Consider the following 21,829-nt stretch of genomic DNA (forward strand, 5'->3'; position numbering starts at 1 on the left):
TGTTAGGTTTGTTAAAATAGAGCCATATGTCAGATCAGGTCTGCATTGTATGTTTGTGCAGAAGTTTTCTTTGTTTTTTAACTAGCCTATTAATGCAATTCTTTTTGCAGCATGACCAATCAATTTTATTGTTGACAAGTTTCGGTTGTTGCTCTTTTGAAGTGCATAGTATGCAGGATACAGAAGGAGCAGCCTTATTTCAGAGTAGTGCTTGAGTGTTATTAAACTAGTAGCAGAGCAGAATAGAGTGTCACTGCTGCTCTCGGTTCATGCACCGACACGACAAGGCATTCCTCAGACTGATAAAACCAGCGTGTCCTATCGCTGTCATGGGTTATGGTCATACTGCACATATCACAACACCCTGGCTAACCCCTCCACCCATCCTCCAAAATGTTCTACCGTACACACAGGCCTATTGAAAATAAGCTCGTACATTGGTGAGGACTGCGTTGCTCGTAGCCTTCAACTTATTTTAATGTTGATAAGACATCTCGTTTGGCTGTCATGTTTTTGTTGCTTTTAAAGTTATTGTGTGCAGTAGCTTGTTGAGTAACTTTTAGCTGGTTAGGGATATTGCACATAGGTTGGTGGAATATTTATCTCACTGCAGTTCATTAACTTGCACACACAAGCGTTTTCAGACATGGTGGGGTTGGAACACTTATGACAGGTGGCACAATTAAATATGACAAACATCTCATATGATTCAGTAAAATCACATCTGCAGGAGTTGCAGTTTTTGAATATATGCAAGAATACAGTATGAGCCAAGAAACGTTCACAGCTAGACTCATCCTCTATCAGACATCATAGTGACCAACAGCTATTGACAGTTCTGATCTAGGCGAAATGAATTCACTCAGATGCAGTTGCAATATGATTTAGCCCATCAGTTGATACAGTAGCCTATACCTGGACATCTGTCTAACCCATAGCAGGCAGTACACCTGAGCTCCAGAAGACAAACACAGCCTGGAGGAGTTTCTCTGCATGGAACTCATCTTCTGCTGCCTTAGTGTTTCCACTTGACTCAGTGTAAATCTGCACACTGTTTACTGTGGACCTTCTATAGAACAGGGCTTTGACCACCAACCTTACTGGAAGGTTTAATAAGGAAGCCCATAAGTGCACAGCGCTCTCTCTGCTGCCTCAGGATGGACCCCCACTGTCTTAAGTCACCTAGGCCTACTATGCACACATCTCATGGCGCAGGTAATATGTGAGCTCCCTATACAGGCTGGTGTCGTTTATTTGCTGCAAGCAAACGTTGGGTGAATGTAGCCTAATATGGTTCTCTATACTGGACAGATATATTTCATGCAATTTCTTCAGTACTTTCAGAGTTCGAAATTGCAGTAGGCCTAGGCTACTTAGACACTTGACAAACCCGACTTTTCAATCAGGCACATAATGTATGTTCCAAAACAACAAAAATACCCCTTTACATGAGGCAGAAGTGTTGGGAAGACGCTATGTCAGCAAAACTCTAACTGACAGTCTGTCCTCTCTCCCAGGAAAACCTGAACATCCAATTCAGCAGCAACACTGTTGGTTCTGGCCAACCTGGTTTGTATGCGAGGCACTCCACTCAGCTGTACTACAGTCAGTCTCATGTTTTGTCCATGCTGACAGATATGACTGAGGTGGGAGGAGAAGGCCCCCTTCTGCCTGTGCCTTCCCCCAACCCCTTGCCCATTGAGGCCTATGCCACAGGGATGTCTGCTTTTCTGTAACTGGGAGCCGGCCCTGCCATCAGTAGTTGAGGGCAAAATGTTCAATGTTTTAAACGTCAACTTCCTCTATGACATGGAATTTAACCCCATCTTGACCAGCATATCTATTTCACTACCTCTGACAGCCACTGATTGACCTCTCTTATAGGTACTACACTCTGGACCTTAAATCCTCACATAAGCCTACTGCTGAAAACTGCTTTGAAATGGCCCTGGCTTGGGTGTCACGTGTACACCATTAGCATATTCTCACTTCACACACCTAGTTTATTCTCATGCACTCCACCCGTAAGCTACATATTAAGCGTAGTCCACACACAGATACACTTGTACTCACTGCTCTCAATCATTCTTTAAGTCATAAGGCCCCGCTCCTTAGCGCTTCTCTCAATCACACACTCACTTCTCACATCTGTCCTCCTCAATACTCTCTCAATCACACAAATCCTTTAGCCAGTCCCCTAACCCCCTCCCAGGAGCTCCACTGGCCCATTTCCTCCTTCACAGCACGCCTGCCTCCACACCACAGACTTCACATTCTCATTATTATTTTACAAGTGCAGACCCTTGCTCTTCAAAGCCAGATGGGAGCCCTTAACGTCCTGTGTGAAAAGAGCTACTGCAGCACCTCATGCATCCCGCCTCCCCAGGCCCCCTGTCCTGAGGTCGCTAGCCCAAATCTGGGCCAGCGAGTACACCCCCCATCTGTCAGGAGTGTCAAGTCAGTAACCTGCTAAAATTTTAACCAGTGTTGTTCGAAAAGCTACTGTTTAATTAAAAAATCTGCCTGGTTTTAATGGTGAGGTGGAAGCTTAAAAAGCTTTTAGCATTTGCGCTCCGTTCCACTCTCCTCTCGCCTGTTTTAGAGTGAATGCTCTCTAGGTACACTAAAGGGCAAAATCTTAAAATGCGGTTTCTTACTGGCTTAATATTTCAGAAGATATCAATGTAATGTTTTGCTCACACCCACAGCTTTTATTTTATTCAAGTCAAGCCCACAGCACTCCCAGTCAAGACCCAGCCTACTAGGACGACAACGTAATTTTTTAGCAGTAGGCTATTTGAATCCGTCCCCAAAAAATCGGTGTATTATTATGAATGAGTGTTAAATATGCACTATGTAGAAATCGCTCTGCCATTTCCTGGTTGCTAAAATTGGAATAGTTTGCCTAATTTCAGTATAGTGTAGAGAATCGTTGTACCATCTAAACCGCTGTGAATTTGTTGTTTTTACATATCCAAAAATATTGTATTTTCAGCTGTTTGAAGCTGGTGTACAAAACCCAAAAGTAAGACTAAAACAAAACTTAAGACCGGGAAGCATAGAAATATTGCACATACAACAGATCTACTGCTTCTTAGACTCGCTTTCAATGAGCATGACAGATCTATAACTCGTATTTCTATGCGAATTTAGCCAGGTTACCCAGAAAGTTAAATATTTCAGCTTGAATGAACGAATGAACAAACGAGTGTAATGTCCATTGAGTCTATGCATGTGAGGGAACAAGTGTGACAAACAGAGTGGTTGATTTGAGAACTAGTGAATAGTCGAGTAGTGATAGTTAATTTGACTGAAATGGAGTAGCCTAAAATAATGGGCGAACAAGGGAGTGGGTTTTTGGGTGAATGCGGTAAGTAGGCTATTTTATTTATGACCCCAACACATTTATTCATCAATTCAGTGATTTTAATTATTCATAGTGTTTACGGTGTGAACCAAATTTGAACTTGCGGCTATTAGGCTGAAGTATGTTTGAATAATGTCATGCCGTGTAACAAGCCTACATGAAGATCTTGTTTGTGTGTAACTGTGCACATGTCACTCCCTCCTGAAATCCTCTTGGATGGTACGCTAAATAGAGCACATAGTCTTCGTGTTGACAACGTTTTCCCGAGAGGGAAAAAAGTCCAACATTAATGTAAATGCAGGTCTAGTCACCCAAGGCTTGACTGTAGCTTTCCCTCCTTGTCTGCGTGTCAGGTGGTACCATGGGAAGCTGGACCGGACCATTGCTGAGGAGCGGTTGCGGCAGGCCAGGACCCCCGGCAGCTACCTCATCAGGGAGAGTGACCGCCGGCCCGGCTCCTTTGTCCTGTCCTTTCTCAGCATGACAAGTGTGGTCAACCACTTCAGGTCAGTACCCAAACAGACCGAGAGAGACACTGAGCATATAAACACTTGATCGTGACTAGGGCTGTTTCGGTGACCATATTACCTCCACACCGGCGGTCATGAGTCATAAAGGCAGTCAAATTCCACATGACCGTTTAGTCACGACAATTCTCCAAGCTCTGATGCTGCTGATTTGCCATTAGTAGCCTACCGAACTTGCTAACTACCTGGTACTCAGCACGCTATTGTCCCTCTAATCAATCTGACATCAATGCAAATGTAATCAAACAGTTCACGAGAGCCCATGAGCTAATGTTGTGCAACATTTCTATAGGCTATGCAATTGCGGAAGAAAACATGGTGATGTCTGCTAATAAAAAGACAAGGCCTATGTTTATTTCTCAACTTTCCTAATATTAAGCGAAATGCTTATTTAAAACAGGAGTATAGCCTACCTGGCATGACAAACTGGGGAAAAGTTTCCGCCATTCGCTACTTAAGTGCCCCTGTTTCGATACAGGTGCATGATAATGGTCCATTCTAAATTGAAACAAATATGTCACATATTATTTAGTATATGTAAACATCAGATTTAAATCAAGAATAGTCAAATGGGTGACAATATTAGCCTTTCACTTGTGAATGATATATTATCTCTTGTGAATGATGCCCAGCACATGAAACAATGCCTTTTTTTGTGACTTTTTCAAATCATAGTTGCATAACTTGTAAAAAAAAATATATTGTCTGCAAAATGAACTAGTGCAGCCCACAGCTATTTGGCATAGCCACATAAGGACAACTCGGAGTATGCTATTTTCTTCTGAAATAGACTACATTGTCTTTGTCTTCTTTAGACCTGTCTATAATAAATAATGGATTTATTGGGAGGGTGTAGGCTATATTACATGGATGTATTGGGCTTTTTAAAATGGATTTATTAGGCTTTTTAAAATTGATTTATTAGCCAAAAAGTCATTTTAAAAAGCCTATGTGTGGAAGCTAGGAGATGCTAAATATGTTTGTTAATTAACGGTCAATTACCTTGAGACTGACCAGTTATTTGATTAACAATCACGGTCTGACAATTCCGTGACCGCAACAGCCTTAATCATGACTCAGTTCCATTACATTACACATTAAGTCATTGGACAAAGGTGTCTTCTGTAAGGGGCAGTTTTAAGATCCCCTGACACTCTGTCTGAACATTAACATGCATCGCTTGCATGTACGGTTTTGGATCTTATCTTTCATTTCAGTAAGAAATTAAATTGATACACACCTTAAAACGGTTAGGGTTAGTGTTCCCACACGGCCATATCTCCATGTTACAGCACTTGTTTATGGAAAACAGACGGAAGACGAGCCGACCACCTGTGCTAATTAGTTAATTTGAGAACAAGGCTACCTAAATTCTACCAGCATGTTGACTGTGGTACCTGCTCAAGCAAAACACTGGACCACTGCTACTATTCTGCAATGCATACAATGCCCTCCCCATCCTCCCTTCGGCAAATCCGACCACGACTCAGTCTGGCTCGTACAGTCCTATAGGCAGAAACTCAAACAGGATGTACCTGTGACGAGAAACATTCAACGTTGGTCTGACCAATCGGAATCCATGCTTCAAGATTCTTTTGATCACTTAGACTGGAACATGTTCCGGGAAGCCTCAGACAATGACGCGGCTAGGGATACTGTCTGGACCAGCAGCCTTGCAAATGTTAACACGTTTAAATATCTTACTCACGTCGGGCACAGAGGAGAAGAGGTAGGGGCCGACGTAAGTAAGACATTTAAACGTGTTAACCTTTGCAAGGCTGCTGGCCCAGACGGCATCGTTAGCCGCGTCATCCGAGAATGCGCAGACTAGCTGGCTGGTGTGTTTTACAGACATATTCAATCAGTCACTATCCAAGTCTGGTGTCGCTAAATTCAAGATGGACACCATTGTTCCATGACTATCTATCGCTCCGTAGCACACACTTCTGTCATCATGAAGTGCTTTGAGCGACTAGTCAAGGATCATATCACCTCCACCTTACCTGCCACCCTAGACCCACTTCATTTTACACACCGCTCCAACAGGTCCACAGACTATGCAATCGCCATCACATTGCCCGATCCAATGTGGACAAGAGGAATACCTATGTAACAATGCTGTTCATGGACTACAGCTCAGCATTCAACACCATAGTACCCTCCAAGCTCATCATTAACTCAAGGCCCTGGGTCTCAACCCTGCCATGTGCAATTGGGTCCTGGACTTTCTGACGGGCAGCCCCCAGGTGGTGAAGGTAGGAAACATCTCCACTTCGCTGATCCTCAACACTGGGGCCCCACAAGGGTGCGTGCTCAGCCCCTCTCCTCTGAACTACCTGTTCACCCATGACTGCGTGGCCATGCACGCCTTCAACGCAATCATCAAGTTTCCAGACACAACAGTAGTGGGCTTGATTACCAACAGTGCCAGGAAACAACCTCACTAAACATCAACAAAAAAAAGGAGATGATTGTGGACTTCAGGAAACAGCAGAGGGATCCCCATATCCACATCAACGGGACAGCAGTGGAGATGGTGGAAAGTTTCAAGTTCCTTGGCGTACACATCACGGACAAACTGAAATGGTCCACCCACATAGACAGCATGGTGAAGGCGTAATGGCGCCTCTTCAACCTCAGGAGGCTGAAGAAATTTGGCTTGTCACCTAAAACCCTCAAAAGAAATTAGATGCACAGTCGAGGGCATCTTGTCGAACTGTACGGCAACTGCTCCGCCCACAACCATAAGGCTCTCTAGAGGGTAGTGAGATCTGGACAACGCATCACCGGGGGTGATCACCCGATGTAACAGGAAGGCCAAAAAGATTATCAAGGACAACCACCCAAGCCACTGCCTGTTCACCCCGCTATCATCCAGAAGGCGAGGTCGGTGCAGGTGCAACAAAGTGGGGACAGAGTGAAAAAAACGCTTCTCTCTATCTCAAGGCCATCAGACTGTTAAACAACCGTCACTAATGTAGAGAGGCTGCAGCCAACATACAGACCTAAATCACTGGAGACTTTTTAATAAATTTACTTAATAAAGGTATCACTAGTCACTTTACATATAATGCCACTTTAATGTTTACATATCCTACATTACTCATCTCATGTGTATATACTGTATTTCATACCATCAATCGCATCTTGCCTATGCCGCACGGCCATCGTTCATCCATATATTTATATGTACATATTCTTATTCCGTCCCCTTACATTTTGTGTATAATGTAGTTATTGTGAATTTGTTAGTGCAGTAATATCCAACAAGTAATCTGTCAGAACTAGAAGCACAAGCATTTTGCTACACCCACATGTCACATGTGTATGTGACAAATAATAAAATGTAGAGTTGATATAGCGTGCTCCGAACACCTTTGTATAAACGTAACCCGGGAAATGGAGCGGATCATCCGTTTTGTCGGATGGAGGCATCCATAGCTGCGTGGATTGGTGCAAAACTGCTACAGTAAGTCAATATAATTGACAGAGTGTAAAGAAGGAAGTCTGGACAGAATAAAAATATTCCTAAACATGCATCCTGTTTGCAATAAGACGCTAAAGTAATACTACAAAGAATGTGGCATAGCAATTCACTTTTTAGTCCAGAATACAAAGTGTTATGCTTGGGGCAAATCCAATATAACACATTACTGAGTACCACTCGCCATATTTTCAGCATAGTGGTGGCTGCATCATGTTATGGGTATTGCTATAAACGTTAAGGACTGGGGAGGTTTTCAGGATAAAAAAAGAAACCGAATGGAGCTAAGCGCAGGCAAAATCTTAGAGTAAAATCTGGTTCAGACACTGGGAGATTGATTCGCCTTTCAGCACAATAACCTAAAACACATGGCCAAATCTATACTGGAGTTGCTTACCAAGGAGACCCTGAGTGGCAATTTGACTTAAATCTACTTGAAAGTCTTTGACAACACCTGAAAATGCTTGTCTAGCAATGATCAACAACCAATTTGACAGAGCTTGAAGAATTTTGAAAATTATAATGGAAAAATGTTGCACAATCCAGGTGTGGAAAGCACTTAGACTTACCCAGAAAGACTCACAGCTGTATCGTGATAATCACAGGACATATTGTATCGGCACCTAAGTATCGTGATAATATTGTATCGTGAGGTCCCTGGCAATTCCCAGCCCTAGTGCATACTGTTTTAAACTTTAAAATTTTTTATTCAACTGTATTTGTTCCAATGCGTTTGCTAGACCTGTCAATGAGGTCCGACGTTCATTGTTGACCAATACCTCCTAGACCTGATCAACACCAGGCACTTCAGTAGACGATTGATAACATACAAGGAAATGATGACATCTCATTCACAACATTGCTTTATAGGAACCTGTGTGGATTGGTATTAGGAAGGCAAGGTTAAACATGTAGCCTAACCATAAAAAGATGTATTTGAATGGTGTCTAGTCTACATTACCGCATAGTCAGACTGAGATGTGCTCCCCTCTGTTCGCTGCCTCACCAAGACTTCAATCATGTAATTTTCATCATTACTCGAGCAATTTCACACAAGACTATTATCTGATGAGTCATGGTGGTTTAATGCATGTCTTTTCCTTTTGTTTCATAGATGCCAGGGCAACTGGGCCTAATTTTAGCACTGTGCTGCTCTACTCTTGTACTCTTTGATGTTTTGGGTCATTGTGGCAAATGTAGACCTGTTGTCTGCTGATAAATTGTTCAAACTGTCAATTTGGCTTTGGCCTATTTGTATTTTCATACATTCTGCAGTCTGTGCATGCATTGTGCTGATCAGTTAATCATTCGTAGTGTTGTGTGTGTTTACAGGATAATCGCCATGTGTGGAGATTATTACATAGGCGGGCGGCGGTTCTCGTCCCTGTCGGACCTGATTGGTTATTACAGCTTCGTGTCTTGCCTGCTGAAAGGTGAAAAGCTGCTATCGCCCGTGGCACCCCCAGAAGTAAGATTTCATTGCACTCGAGTAGAAATGGAAGTTAGAATTTCTTAGACACATACTCAATATATCTGGGAAATATCTACTTCCCCCTACACCCCAGGTCATATATCATAACCACTCTCAGGAGAGAAGCCAGGCAAAATGCTAATGAGTGGTGTGAGGCTGTGAAATCATCCTGGAGGGTGTCTGGTGGAATACTTTTAATTTGGAATTCCGAGGGGGGTTGAAGATATGGAGATTTTTGTGGAGGCATGGGTTAATGTGCAGTTCTGTGTTTTTATTGTCTGTGCTCGTGTGTGTAGCCTGTGGAGGACAGGAGGAGAGTGAGAGCCATTCTTCCATACACCAAAGTGCCAGAGACCGATGAGATCAGGTAAGCCCTACAAGAAGCGTAAGACATTTGTGGAAGGTGAAAGTGTGTGTTTGCCCTGTTGGAGATCACATTATCTGAATAGGACAACAACAGACCTCTCTCTTTCATTTAGCAAATCCCAGCATGTGAACAGATGAGCCTGGCTATTCTTCATATTGTCAGATCTGAGAAAATGTCTGAACAGACACACTGCTAGCACAGACTTAGCTGGCTGGAAAGAACCATGCTATCGTTCTTCACAAAGGTGTTTGGTAGCTTACATGAGACACCTTGTGGAGAATGGCTGGTACGACACCCAAAGACTACCATATGTAAAAAAACATATATATAATAGTTCAGTCGGGAATAAGCTGTAAAGCCTCAAGCGTCCGCACTGCCTTTAGATCTCATAACTAAATAGTTAATTGTAATTGAAAAGAACAAAGACTGTTTCTAGTGGGTTTTGTGACACAGAAGATGCAGGTGTGAGTTCATGTGTAGCAGCACATTAAGATGGTAACACATTTTTTGCCGCCAGTTTTTATTTTTCTTCTCTCCATGTCTGTTAGCTTCCTGAAAGGGGACATGTTTATCGTTCACAATGAACTGGATGATGGCTGGATGTGGGTGACCAACGTGAGGACGGAGGAGCAGGGCCTCATTGTGGAGGACCTGGTGGAGGAGGTGGTGAGTTGAGTACAGCACAATGTCTGCTCTGCACAGGTCTGGGATCAGCCCTAACCCGTAACCAAATTGCACTATTCCCTATGTAGGGCACTACTATATACAGGAAATAAGGTGCATTTTGGGACAGTCATGGTTTGCCATTTAAACATTTATTTTCTCAACCTTTTCTACTCAGCTGGCAATTGGAGTCTTTATGGGTCTATTCAGGTGTTTTCTTTTTCATTTGTTGTTTCGTCTCCACTGATTTGTTCGTGCTTATTTTCAGGGACGGGAGGAGGACCCACACGAGGGCAAAGTGTAAGTTCTGATTTGGCTTTTTCCTCTTAGGTTGCCATAATGTTATGTTATTTCAGATGTAAACCTTTGTCAATACAGATCATTTCATCAACACTTTTCTCAATACCCAAAAGCTTGATTGAGAGCATACTGTATACAGTATGTGCCGTTACTGACTTTGACATAATCCATGTTTGCATCTACACGGCTCAATGAATCTCTAACAATAATGGTGTGACTCTGACCCAACACACAGTAAGGCTGTAAATGTGTGCTCATTTTGTTTGCCGGCTTCCCAAAGACAGACATACAGTTGAAGTTGGAAGTTTACATACACCTTAGCCAAATACATTTAAACTCTGTTTTTCACAATTCCTGACATTTAATCCCAGTAAGAATTCCCTGTTTTAGGTCAGTTAGGATCACCACTTTATTTTAAGAACTTGAAATGTCAGAATAATACTAGAGTGATTTATTTCAGCTTTTATTTCTTTCATCACATTCCCAGTGGGTCAGAAGTTTACATACACTCAATTAGTATTTGGTAGCATTGCCTTTAAATTGTTCAACTTGGGTCAAACATGTTGGGTAGTCTTCCACAAGCTTCCCACAATAAGTTGGGTGAATTTTGGCCCATTCCTCCTGACAGCTGGTGTAACTGAGTCAGGTTGGTAGGCCTCCTTACTTGCACACGCTTTTTCAGTTCTGCCCACACATTTTCTATAGGATTGAGGTCAGGACTTTGTGATGGCCACTCCAATACCTTGACTTTGTTGTCCTTAAGCAATTTTGCCACAACTTGGAGTCATTGTCCATTTGGAAGACTCATTTGTGACCAAGCTTTAACTTCATGACTGATGTCTTGAGATGTTGCTTCAATATATCCATATAATTTTCCTTCCTCATGATGCCATCTATTTTGTGAAGTGCACCAGTCCCTCCTGCAGCAAAGAACCCCCACAACATGATGCTGCCTCCCCCGTGCTTCACTGTTGGGATGGTGTTCTTCGGCTTGCAAGCCTCCCGCTTTTCCCTCCGAACATAACGATGGTCATTATGGCCAAACAGTTCTATTTTTGTTTCATCAGAGCAGAGGACATTTCTCCAAAAAGTACAATCTTTATCCCCATGTGCAGTTGCAAACCGTAGTCTGGCCTTTTTATGGCGGTTTTGGAGCAGTGGCTTCTTCCTTGCTGAGCGGCCTTTCAGATTATGTTGATATAGGACTCGTTTTACTGTGGATATAGATACTTTTGTACCGGTTTCCTCCAGCATCTTCACAAGGTCTTTTGCAGTTGTTCTGGGATTGATTTGCACTTTTCGCACCAAAGTACGTTCATCTCTAGGAGACAGAACTTGTTTCCTTTCTGAGCGGTATGACTGCTCTGTGGTACCATGGTGTTTATACTTGCATACTATTGTTTGTACAGATAAACGTGGTACCTTCAGGCATTTGGAAATTGCGCCCAGGATGAACCAGACTTGTGGATGTTACATTTTTTTTATCTGAGGTCTTGCCAGATTTCTTTTGATTTTCCCATGATGTCAAGCAAAGAGTCATTGAGTTTGAAGATAGGCCTTGAAATACATCGACAGGTACACCTCCGATTGACTCAAATTATGTCAATTAGCCTATGAGAAGCTTCTAAAGCCAATTTTCCAAGCTGTTTAAAGGCACAGTCAACTTAGTGTATATAAACTTCTGACCCACTGGAATTGTGTTACAGGGAATTATAAGTGAAATAACCTGTCTGTAAACAATTGTTGGAAAAATGACTTGTCATGCGCAAAGTAGATGTCCTAACCGACTTGCCAAAACTATAGCTTGTTAATTAACAATACATTTGTGGAGTGGTTGAAGGACCCGTTTTAATGACTCCAACCTAAGTGTATGTAAACTTCTGACTTCAACTATGTACAATGTAAAAAATGAATTTTACACATCCAACATTAAAGAAATTGTATTGTATTCGTTAATTAACTAAAGTTGCTTTGTTTTGTACGAGTAGTTGAGTATTTGGAGTGAGATGACGTTAGAAGGACTGACATGGGCCTCCCGGGATGCGCGTTGTGTTAAGATGCAGTGCGGCTTGGTTGGGTTGTTTCGGGGGACGCATGGCTTTTGACCTTCGTCTCTCCCTAGCCCATACAGGAGTTGTAGTGATGAGACAAGATGGTAATTACAAGAAAAAATGGGAACTGCATCGCAGCGCCAGCTGTTCCACCGAGACTCTGGGTTCGCGCCCAGGCTCTGTTACAGCCGGCCGCGACCGGGAGGTCCGTGGGGCGACGCACAATTGGCTTAGCGTCGTCCGGGTTAGGAAGGGTTTGGCCGGTAGGGGTATCCTTGTCTCATCGCGCACCAGTGACTCCTGTGGCGCAGTGCAAGGTCGCCAGGTGCACAGTGTTTCCTCCGACACATTGGTGCGGCTGGCTTCCAGGTTGGATGCGCGCTGTATTAAGAAGCAGTGCGGCTTGGTTGGGTTGTATTTCGGAAGACTCATGACTTTCGACCTTCGTCTCTCCCGAGCCCGTATGGGAGTTGTAGTGATGAGACAAGATAGTAATTACTAAAAAAAATTGGATACCACGGAATTGGGGAGAAAAGGTGGTTAAAATAAAATTTCAATAAAAAAGAATGAATGACTTGCTGTTTGGTGTTTACCAATCGGATCTATCAGGTTGTGATTCATCATCGTAGACTCTGATCTGACCCTTCTAAAACCCCTCAACCCACCTTTAAACCCAGCACATTATTGATCTGTCGGTTTTCTTTTCCCTCTCTCCCTTTTTTATATAATGGTCCATCCTCATCCTCTCTGTAGTTGGTATCACGGCAAGATCAGCAAACAAGAGGCCTACAACTTGCTGATGACAGGTAGCAAGCACTATATTCTGTCTTTAGATTTTACATTCTCCTCACGATTAATGTAGTACAATGGGATTATGCTCCCATATCTGTGATCTGTTATCAACAAACCTTTTCTGTTGCTAAAATATACACTACTAGTCAAAAGTTTGGACATGCCTACTCATTCAAGGGTTTTCTTTATTTCTACAATTTTATACATTTGTAGAATAATAGTGAAGACCTCAACTATGAAATAACACATGGAATCATGTAGTAACCAAAAAAGTGTTTCTTCAAACTAGCCACCCTTTGCCTTGACAGCTTTGAACACTCTTGACATTCGCTCAACCAGCTTCATGAGGTAGTCACCTGGAATGCTTTTCCAACAGTCTTGAAGGAGATCCCACATATGCTAAGCACTTGTTGGCTGCTTTTCCGTCACTGCAGTCCAACTCATCCCACACCATCTCAATTGGATTGAGGTTGGATTGAGGTCAGGTGATTGTGGAGGCCAGGCCATCTGATGCAGCACTCATCACTCTCCTTGGCCAAATATTCCTTACACTGCCTGAATGTGGGTTTTGGGTCATTGTCCTGTTGAATAACAAATGATAGTCCCACTAAGCGCAAACCAATGGTAGCCATGCTTCTTGTTAAGTGTGCCTTGAATTCTAAATAAATCACTGACTAGTGTCACCAGAAAAGCACCATCACACCACCACCTCCCCATTCACCTACTTTGCGTCTCCCAAAAACACGGCGATTGGAACCGAAGAGCTCAATTCTGGACTCATCAGACCAGAGGAAATATTTCCACAGGTCTACTGTCCTTTTGTGCTTGTTTCTTGGCCTATGCAAGTCTCTTCTTATTGGTGTTATTATTTATTTAACTAGGCAAGACAGTTGAGAACAAATTCCTATTTTCAATGATGGCCTAGGAACAGTGGGTTAACTGCCTTGTTCAGATTTCGACAGATTTCGATCTTGCAACCTTTCAGTTACTTGTCCAACGCTCTACCCATTAGGCTACCTGCCGCCCCTGAACATGTGTCCTTTAGAAGTGGTTTCTTTGCAGCAATTTGACCATGAAGGCCTGATTTCAGTCGCCTCTGAACAGTTGAGGTTGAGATGTGTCTGTTACTTGAACTCTGAAGCATTTATTTGGACTGCAATCTGAGGTGCAGTTAATTGCTGATAACTAACTTTTTATCTGCTGCAGAGGTAACTTTGGATCTTCCTTTCCTGTGGCGGTCCTCATGAGAGCCAGTTTCATAGCTCTTGATGGGTTTTGCGACTGCACTTGAAGAAACTTTCAAAACTCTTGAACTGTTCCGTATTGACTGACCTTCATGTCTTAAAGTAATGATGGACTGTTGTTTATCTTTGCTTATTTGAGCTGTTCTTGCCATAATGTGGACTGGGTCTTTTGACCAAATATGGCCATCTTCTGTATACCAACACAACTGATGGGCTCAAATGCATTAAGAAGGAAAGAAATTCCAACAATGCACAACTGTTAATTGAAGTGCAGTCCAAGTGACTAGCTCATGAATCTGGTTGTGCAAAGCTGTCATCAAGGCACAGGTGGCTACTTTGAAGAATCTGAAATGTAAAATATATTTAGATTCGTTTTTGTTTTGGTTACTACATGATTCCATGTGTTATTTCATAGTTTTGATGTCTTCACTATTATTCTACAATGTAGAAAATGGTCAAATAAAAACCCTGGAATGTGTAGATGTTTGTAGATGTCCAAACTTTTGACTGGTACTGTATGTTCCAATACTGTCAATGTCAACAATCAATGTGATTTCTCTCTCCCTTATTTAGTTGGCCAAGTGTCCAGCTTCCTGGTCCGGCCGTCAGACAACACACCCGGGGACTACTCCCTGTTTTTTCGCACCAATGAGAACATCCAAAGGTTTAAGATATGCCCCACGCCCAACAATCAGTACATGATGGGGGGGAGATACTACAACAGGTATGTGTAGCAGGGGCACGTACTGTCTCCCAGTGCAGTAGTGATGAATCGAAACTTTTAATAGAATCAGAAAATAACCTGGCCTGTAAATAGTGCCGAGAGGTTTTCCTGGTTGTGGGATGTGGTCAGGAAATCCTTTTTGGCATTACCTGTAATCATACAGTATAAAGCTGTGGTGATATCCAGGTATACAGTTCCACATAGAAGTGGAGGTTATATAGAAATGACTATATAAAAGTCTGATGCGTTAGGAACGAGTATGGTGGTTTGTGCTGGTCATTGGAAATAACTGCTGTGCTCTGTCTGTTCTCTCTCTGGCAGTGTTGATGACATTATTGAGCATTATAAGAAAGAGCAGATCGTGGAGGGCTACAACCTGAAAGATGCTGTTTCAGTGCAGGTAAGCCTGAGTCCATTAACCTCCGTTGTGGTGCTACTACTGTCCATAACAGTTTGAGACGGCTATAGATGTACAGGTATTTAATGGTGTTGATGTGGGGTTTTATTGACATTCGTGTATTTCAGCAACAGGAACAAGTGCTTTCAGACTTGGTGGACGGCAAGGAGATCTATAACACTATCAGACGGAAAACGAAAGACGCCTTCTACAAAAACATTGTCAAGAAAGGCTACCTCCTATTCAACAAAGGTACCCATATGTTTTTATGCTCAAATGCCTGTAAATGTAATCTTCCAGACCTTAGCCCATTTCTCTCTCTCCCACTTCTCCCTGAAGTGGTCACTGGTATACCAACCCTCATGGATTTAAAAGGCACGGATTGGTGTAATAATAAATATGATGCAAACTCCCCCCTGAACTTGAGAGGGCGTGAACAAGTGCAGGCAGATGGGAGGGAATTGGCCTCATGTCTTCTCCCCTCTCCTCTTCCTACCCCCAGGCAAAGGCAAGCGCTGGAAGAACCTCTACTTCATCTTGGAGGGGAACGACGCCCAGCTCATCTACTTTGAGAGTGAGAAGAGGGCCACTAAACCCAAAGGCCTGATTGACCTGAGCGTGTGCTCGGTGTACGGCGTGCACGACAGTCTGTTTGGCAGGTGAGACATTTCACCCATTTACCATTGATCCTAGATCTGAGAGAACATTGAATGGGACAATAACGAATCATTGTGACAGAACATAAGCCTATGGTTGTTTATTAGTCTTTTCTTTAAGTTCTTCTGTCTGAGTTTGCTAGGAGTGCATACATTCGATTGGGCACGTGCTTGTTGAGTCACAACTATGCTCCTGTTTTTGTTTGCAGGCCAAACTGTTTCCAAGTTGTGATCCAGCACTTTAGTGAGGAACAGTACATATTCTACTTTGCTGGCGAGACCCCTGAACAGGCACAGGTTTGTACTGATCTGTCTCGCACACTTTCTCTCTTTGGGATATTCTTCAATCACACCTTTCTTTAATCTAACAGTGTTTTTTTTCCCTCTTTGTAGGACTGGATGAAATGTCTGCAGACGTTCTGCAGTAACCTTAGGAAACCCACCCAGCCCACCCCCAACAAGAGGCTCCGACAGGTACAAACGCACTGTCAAGTGCTATTTTTATAGTGCTTTTATCATTTTTTTTTACTTAAATATTTTTACTTAAATATATGATTTTTATTTTTAACTGCGCCAAATGAAATTCCTTTGTTTGATATGGCAAAAAAGTATTGAATCTTGAAATCCAAGTTGGGCCTTCACTCCCCAAAGAAAAAAGCTGAATTACAGATTTGGACATTTTAGCAGATGCCATTATCCAAAGCGTCTTACAGCGAACACTTGTAGGTGGCCCATGCGGGATTCAAACCTACTAATTTGTAGTTCCAAGCAGCTGAGTCATCAGAATCCCTGGTTGTGACTGACTGGCTGACTGTTGACCTGGTATGTGTCCCATCAGGTGAGCAGTCTGGTCCTGTATGTGGAGGAGGCCCACAAGCTGCCAGTGAAGCACTTCACCAACCCCTACTGCAACATCTACCTGAACAGTGTGCAGGTGGCCAAGACCCACCCTCGAGAGGGCCAGAACCCAGTCTTCACTGAGGAGTTCATCTTTGAGTGAGTTCTAATTCCATCTTCATTCAAAGTGTTATTGGCAATTTAGGGGGAATTGGGACATTTTTATTTGGCTTTCATACTGCACTTACAAATGTAATCATTGCCATCAGCTGTCAAATCATGTTTGGGTTCACTAAATTGACGGACAATATTGTTCTATTTTTTTCCCCCCTTCAGTGACTTGTCGAGTGAAATCAACAGGTTTGAAATCAGCCTGAGTAACAAGACAAAGAAGAGCAAAGAAAGTGACATCTGTGAGTCTCTGTTCTACTTAGACTAGAGCTATGTCACAAAATCTAACAATCTCTTTATAATCCCATTCCATATTGAGATGAGAAAAACAGTGTTTTATTGTCTGTGTTCCACTAAATGTCTCTCTCCCTCTGCTTCAGTATTCATGCGTTGCCAGCTGAGCCGACTGCAGAAGGGCCAGATGATAGACGAGTGGTTCCCTCTAAGCTCCCACGTGCCTCTGAAAGGCATCGAGCCGGGCTCCCTGAGGGTGCGAGCCCGCTACTCCATGGAGAAGATAATGCCTGAGGAGGAGTACAGCGAATTCAAAGAGGTCACACACACACTTATTAATGAAGATGATGATGGAGTCATTCATTAACTTCTCTAGGGTAGGGGGCAGTATTCGGGATTTTGGTTTAAAAGCATGCCCAAATTAAACTGCCTGCTACTCGGGACCAGAAGATATGATATGCATATAACTGGTAGATTTGGATAGAAAACACTCTAAAGTTTCCAAAACTGTTAAAATAGTGTCTGCGTACAACAGAACTGATTTGGCAGGCGACAACCTGAGAAAAACCCATTCAGGAAGCATGGTTTTTGTTTTGTAGTTTTCTATCCAATGCCATTACCGTATCCATTGACTTAGGACTCAAATTGCAGTTCCTATGCCTTCCACTAGATGTCAACAGTCTTTAGAAATTGTTTCAGGCATGCATTCTGAAAGGAGTAAGAGGGAGTAAGAGGGAGTAGGGAGTAAGAGCAGTCTGAATGAGTGGACCCTGCTGTGTCACCGAGCTTTTTCATGCGCGCAACCAGAGAGTGCCTTTCTTGTTTACCTTTTTATATTGACGACGTTATTGTCCGGTTGAAATATTATAGATCATTTAGGCTAAAAACAACCTGAGTATTAAATATAAACATCGTTTGACATGTTTCTATTTACTTTACGGATACAATTTGGATTTTTGGTCTGCCTGTTTTGACTGCGTTTGAGCCTGTGGATTACTGAAGAAAACGCGCAAACAAAATGGATGTTTTCGGGTATATAAAGAGACTTTATCGAACAAAAGGAACATTTATTGTGTAAATGAATGTCTTCTGAGTGCAACCATATGAAGGTCATCAAAGGTAAGGGATTCATTTTATCTCTATTTCTGACTTGTGTAACTCTTCTACTTGGCTGGTTACTGTTTGTAATGATTTGTCTGCTATGTTCTCAAATAATCGTACGGTATGCTTTCCGTGGGTAAAGCATTTTTAAAATCTGACAGTGGTTGGATTCACAAGAAGTTAATCTTTAAACATATGTAAAATATGTTTTGTTTTCTGAATTTTTATAACGAGCATTTCTGTATTTGAATTTGGCGCTCTGCAATCTCACTGGATGTTGGCCAGTTGGGACGCTAGCGCTCCACATACCCCAGAGAGGTTAATTAAGGATTACCATTCGTCAAGGTACAAAGACCAGCACTTGGTTACAATAAGTGAGACACCAAAACATGGATCAGCAGTTAGTAACAAATACTGTATTACGTGTGAGGTACATAGTATGTGTCCTGGAAAAATACATGTCAAAATGATGGCCGCTTGTTTGACCATAGGTCACCGACATTGACTGTCTGGTTGTCTGTGTATCCCCACAGCTGATCCTGCTGAAAGAGTTCCATGTGATCTATGCTCTGGCCCATGTGTGTGGGCAGGACCGCACCCTGCTGGCCAGCATCCTGCTGCGCATCTTCAGACACGAGAAGACAGAGGCCCCCTTACTCAGGACACTCAATGACCGAGAGATCAACATGGAGGGTAAGACAAAGACACACCTCTGCATGTTGTAGCGACATTGTGAAAACCTACTTCACAATGATAAAGAGCCAATCTCCACTTTTAGATGCTTTGTGTTTATGATTCCAACATGAAAGCTATGACACACACACACACACACACTTGGCTGATGAGAAGTCTCCTCTCTCTGGTGGTTCCCAGACGAGGCGACGACCCTGTTCCGAGCGACCACGCTGGCCAGCACGCTGATGGAGCAGTACATGAAGGCCACGGCCACACCCTTCGTCCACCACGCCCTCAAAGACACCATCCTTAAGATCATGGAGAGCAAGCAGTCCTGTGAGGTAAACACACAACACATACACATTTTCTGACATGCAGAAAGGCTTTAGCCTTATTTCATTTAGCCCAAGCTCTACCTACTGTATCAGTTTGGCAACATCTTACGTCTGTAAAGTTACTTTAGTCAACTCTTTCAGCAGAGAAGTGTGTGGGCAACAACTCAGCTATTCTTCACTTTATCTCCCGAGTGGAGTGGAACACTTGGCATTTATAACATCATATCAGTACTTTGGCTACACAGAAGACAAAACAGTAACTCATGTTACAATGACACAGATTCACAGTGCTGTTGTGATTTCACAGGACTCTTCAGACTGACTGTCTCCTCCAGTGGAACAGAGGGCATTACACATTATCTTCCACAGTTGCTTTCAACAGTAAATCCTACTCTAGTGAAATAATCTTATGTGGCCCATCTTGTTTTTCACGAGCACACTTCTATCTGTATAATGAAACATCTCTCTTTCCTTTCCTGTTTTTCTGTCCCCCTCACTAGCTGAATCCCTCAAAACTGGAGAAGAACGAGGATGTGAATCTAAACCTAGCCCACCTCCTCAACATCCTGTCTGAGCTGGTGGAGAAGATCTTCATGGCTGCTGAGATCCTGCCCCCGTAAGCACACACCAATCCACGTTGCACATACCAACAAACTAACACGGGAACCATCCACATAGGGTTGGGGCGATGTATGAACTTTTGGCATATCGTCGATCGGGACTCATTGATTTGGACTAACAAAAGGGCGAATCAATCCGTGAATTTGACTAGAATTCTGAAATGTCACTGTCTGTACTGTTCTGCTTTGTCAAGTGTAAATAGGCTATCATCTGTCATCGACGATGACGTCCCCATCGACGATGGCTGTCAATCATTATCGTCACCCGATGACATCATTCATCGGCCCAACCCTAATAAGTAAGGAAGTGTATATCCGACCGGCAGAACGAAAACTTAAGTTTAGGCATAGGGGTCGAAATTGAGGTTAAGGTTAGGAATAGTTTCAGTGAGGCATAAAAGTAACATTGGGGTTAGCGTAACGCCGCCATTCATTTTCTGCCGGTTAAATATACACTGCCATTTTAAATAACCATCTCCATAGTTTGAACCCTGTATATCATGACATGCTCCTGCAGTACAGTCAATCTATTATGTCATCAGACAAACCAACAAATGAACTGAACACATTAAATACATCCATAGGCTAGCTTGAAGTTCATAAATTTCTATTTAAGTCATGTTCCAGTAAATTCAGTCTCACTCTCTCTTCCATGACCCTTCCAGGACTCTAAGGTATATCTATGGGTGTCTGCAGAAATCAGTGCAGCAGAAATGGCCGACCAACACCACCATGAGAACCAGAGTCGTAAGGTAACTAACTGTACACACCATGGATCTACTTTGCCATCTGCAACCCTCATGGATAGGCAGCTCACAGCATTAGATCATTAGAAACCATTCTAATGTTATGGTGCCTTTGGTCAAGAGGGGCCTATATCAGGAATGTTTGAGAAGCATTGATCTAACGGATACTTGTTTCGCTCTTCCAGTGGCTTTGTGTTCCTGAGACTGATCTGTCCTGCCATCCTCAACCCAAGAATGTTCAACATCATTGCTGGTGAGCCTTTAACCTTTGTATTTGTTATTGCATAAATTGATTATTTCTTAGCATGGAATGAAGAGTGTGTCCATACATTACTTAATTTACTTGTTCATCTTTTTTTTGTAGACCCTCCCTCTGCAACAGCAGGCCGTACCCTCACATTGATTGCCAAGTCTGTCCAGAACCTGGCTAACCTGGTGGAGTTTGGTGCTAAGGTACGACCACCTTAAAGCTCCTACACTGTTCCGTGTAGGGACGTTTGCATCCCTGTTGTCTAAGCGCAATCCTCCATAGCTGTGCGTTGTACCTTGTTTCCATCCTTCAGGGAACAGTATATCTTTACTTTCTGACATAATGTTAATTGAGTGTGTTCCTCTTTTCAATCCAGGAGCCCTACATGGAAGGTGTGAACCCCTTCATCAAAAACAACAAACATAGGATGATCATGTTTCTGGATGAGTTGGGGGTAGGTTACTTGTTTCCATTTCTGTTAAGACACCGTTGGAAGTCTTTAGGAACCTGCAGACATGTGGCAGTTCTGTTCCAATGTCTAGGTCAGATGTTAACATGTGTGTCCTTCACAGAATGTCCCTGACCTCCCTGAAGTTACAGAGCACTTTAGGACAGACCTGTCCCGTGACCTTGCAGCCCTGCATGAGATCTGTGTCTCTCACTCAGACGATCTCCGCACCCTGAGCAACGAGAGGGGAGCACAGCAGGTGTGTGTGTGTGTGGCAAGTGCATTCAACCAGTGATTGAAAGGCAAAAAAGTATTTTTGAATCTGTTAATGACATGGTACCAAACATGCCATGATTGTAAACCATGGCT

The 21,829-nt window shown here is 42.9% G+C and overlaps 1 protein-coding gene across 3 annotated transcripts in view; it reads left to right on the forward strand.

The window, feature by feature from the left end:
• rasa1a (RAS p21 protein activator (GTPase activating protein) 1a) overlaps positions 1 to 21,829 on the forward strand; it is a 56,101-nt gene that overhangs the window by 33,529 nt on the left and 743 nt on the right. For 2 of the 3 annotated variants that reach the window (XM_046350041.1, XM_046350043.1), the window contains exons 2-25: positions 3,721 to 3,873; positions 8,711 to 8,846; positions 9,146 to 9,216; positions 9,765 to 9,882; positions 10,148 to 10,179; positions 12,984 to 13,036; positions 14,840 to 14,990; positions 15,312 to 15,390; positions 15,516 to 15,639; positions 15,890 to 16,046; positions 16,253 to 16,340; positions 16,437 to 16,517; positions 16,882 to 17,039; positions 17,217 to 17,293; positions 17,432 to 17,604; positions 18,920 to 19,079; positions 19,260 to 19,402; positions 19,897 to 20,012; positions 20,211 to 20,315; positions 20,682 to 20,768; positions 20,948 to 21,015; positions 21,127 to 21,215; positions 21,389 to 21,466; positions 21,585 to 21,719. In XM_046350041.1, the coding sequence (XP_046205997.1) occupies positions 3,721 to 3,873; positions 8,711 to 8,846; positions 9,146 to 9,216; positions 9,765 to 9,882; positions 10,148 to 10,179; positions 12,984 to 13,036; positions 14,840 to 14,990; positions 15,312 to 15,390; positions 15,516 to 15,639; positions 15,890 to 16,046; positions 16,253 to 16,340; positions 16,437 to 16,517; positions 16,882 to 17,039; positions 17,217 to 17,293; positions 17,432 to 17,604; positions 18,920 to 19,079; positions 19,260 to 19,402; positions 19,897 to 20,012; positions 20,211 to 20,315; positions 20,682 to 20,768; positions 20,948 to 21,015; positions 21,127 to 21,215; positions 21,389 to 21,466; positions 21,585 to 21,719 (2,632 nt within the window). The remainder of the gene's footprint in view (positions 1 to 3,720; positions 3,874 to 8,710; positions 8,847 to 9,145; positions 9,217 to 9,764; positions 9,883 to 10,147; positions 10,180 to 12,983; positions 13,037 to 14,839; positions 14,991 to 15,311; positions 15,391 to 15,515; positions 15,640 to 15,889; positions 16,047 to 16,252; positions 16,341 to 16,436; positions 16,518 to 16,881; positions 17,040 to 17,216; positions 17,294 to 17,431; positions 17,605 to 18,919; positions 19,080 to 19,259; positions 19,403 to 19,896; positions 20,013 to 20,210; positions 20,316 to 20,681; positions 20,769 to 20,947; positions 21,016 to 21,126; positions 21,216 to 21,388; positions 21,467 to 21,584; positions 21,720 to 21,829) is intronic. The other variant, XM_046350042.1, reaches the window with a different exon arrangement.

This window comes from Oncorhynchus gorbuscha, linkage group LG05, assembly GCF_021184085.1.
Source record: "Oncorhynchus gorbuscha isolate QuinsamMale2020 ecotype Even-year linkage group LG05, OgorEven_v1.0, whole genome shotgun sequence".
Taxonomy (NCBI): domain Eukaryota; kingdom Metazoa; phylum Chordata; class Actinopteri; order Salmoniformes; family Salmonidae; genus Oncorhynchus; species Oncorhynchus gorbuscha.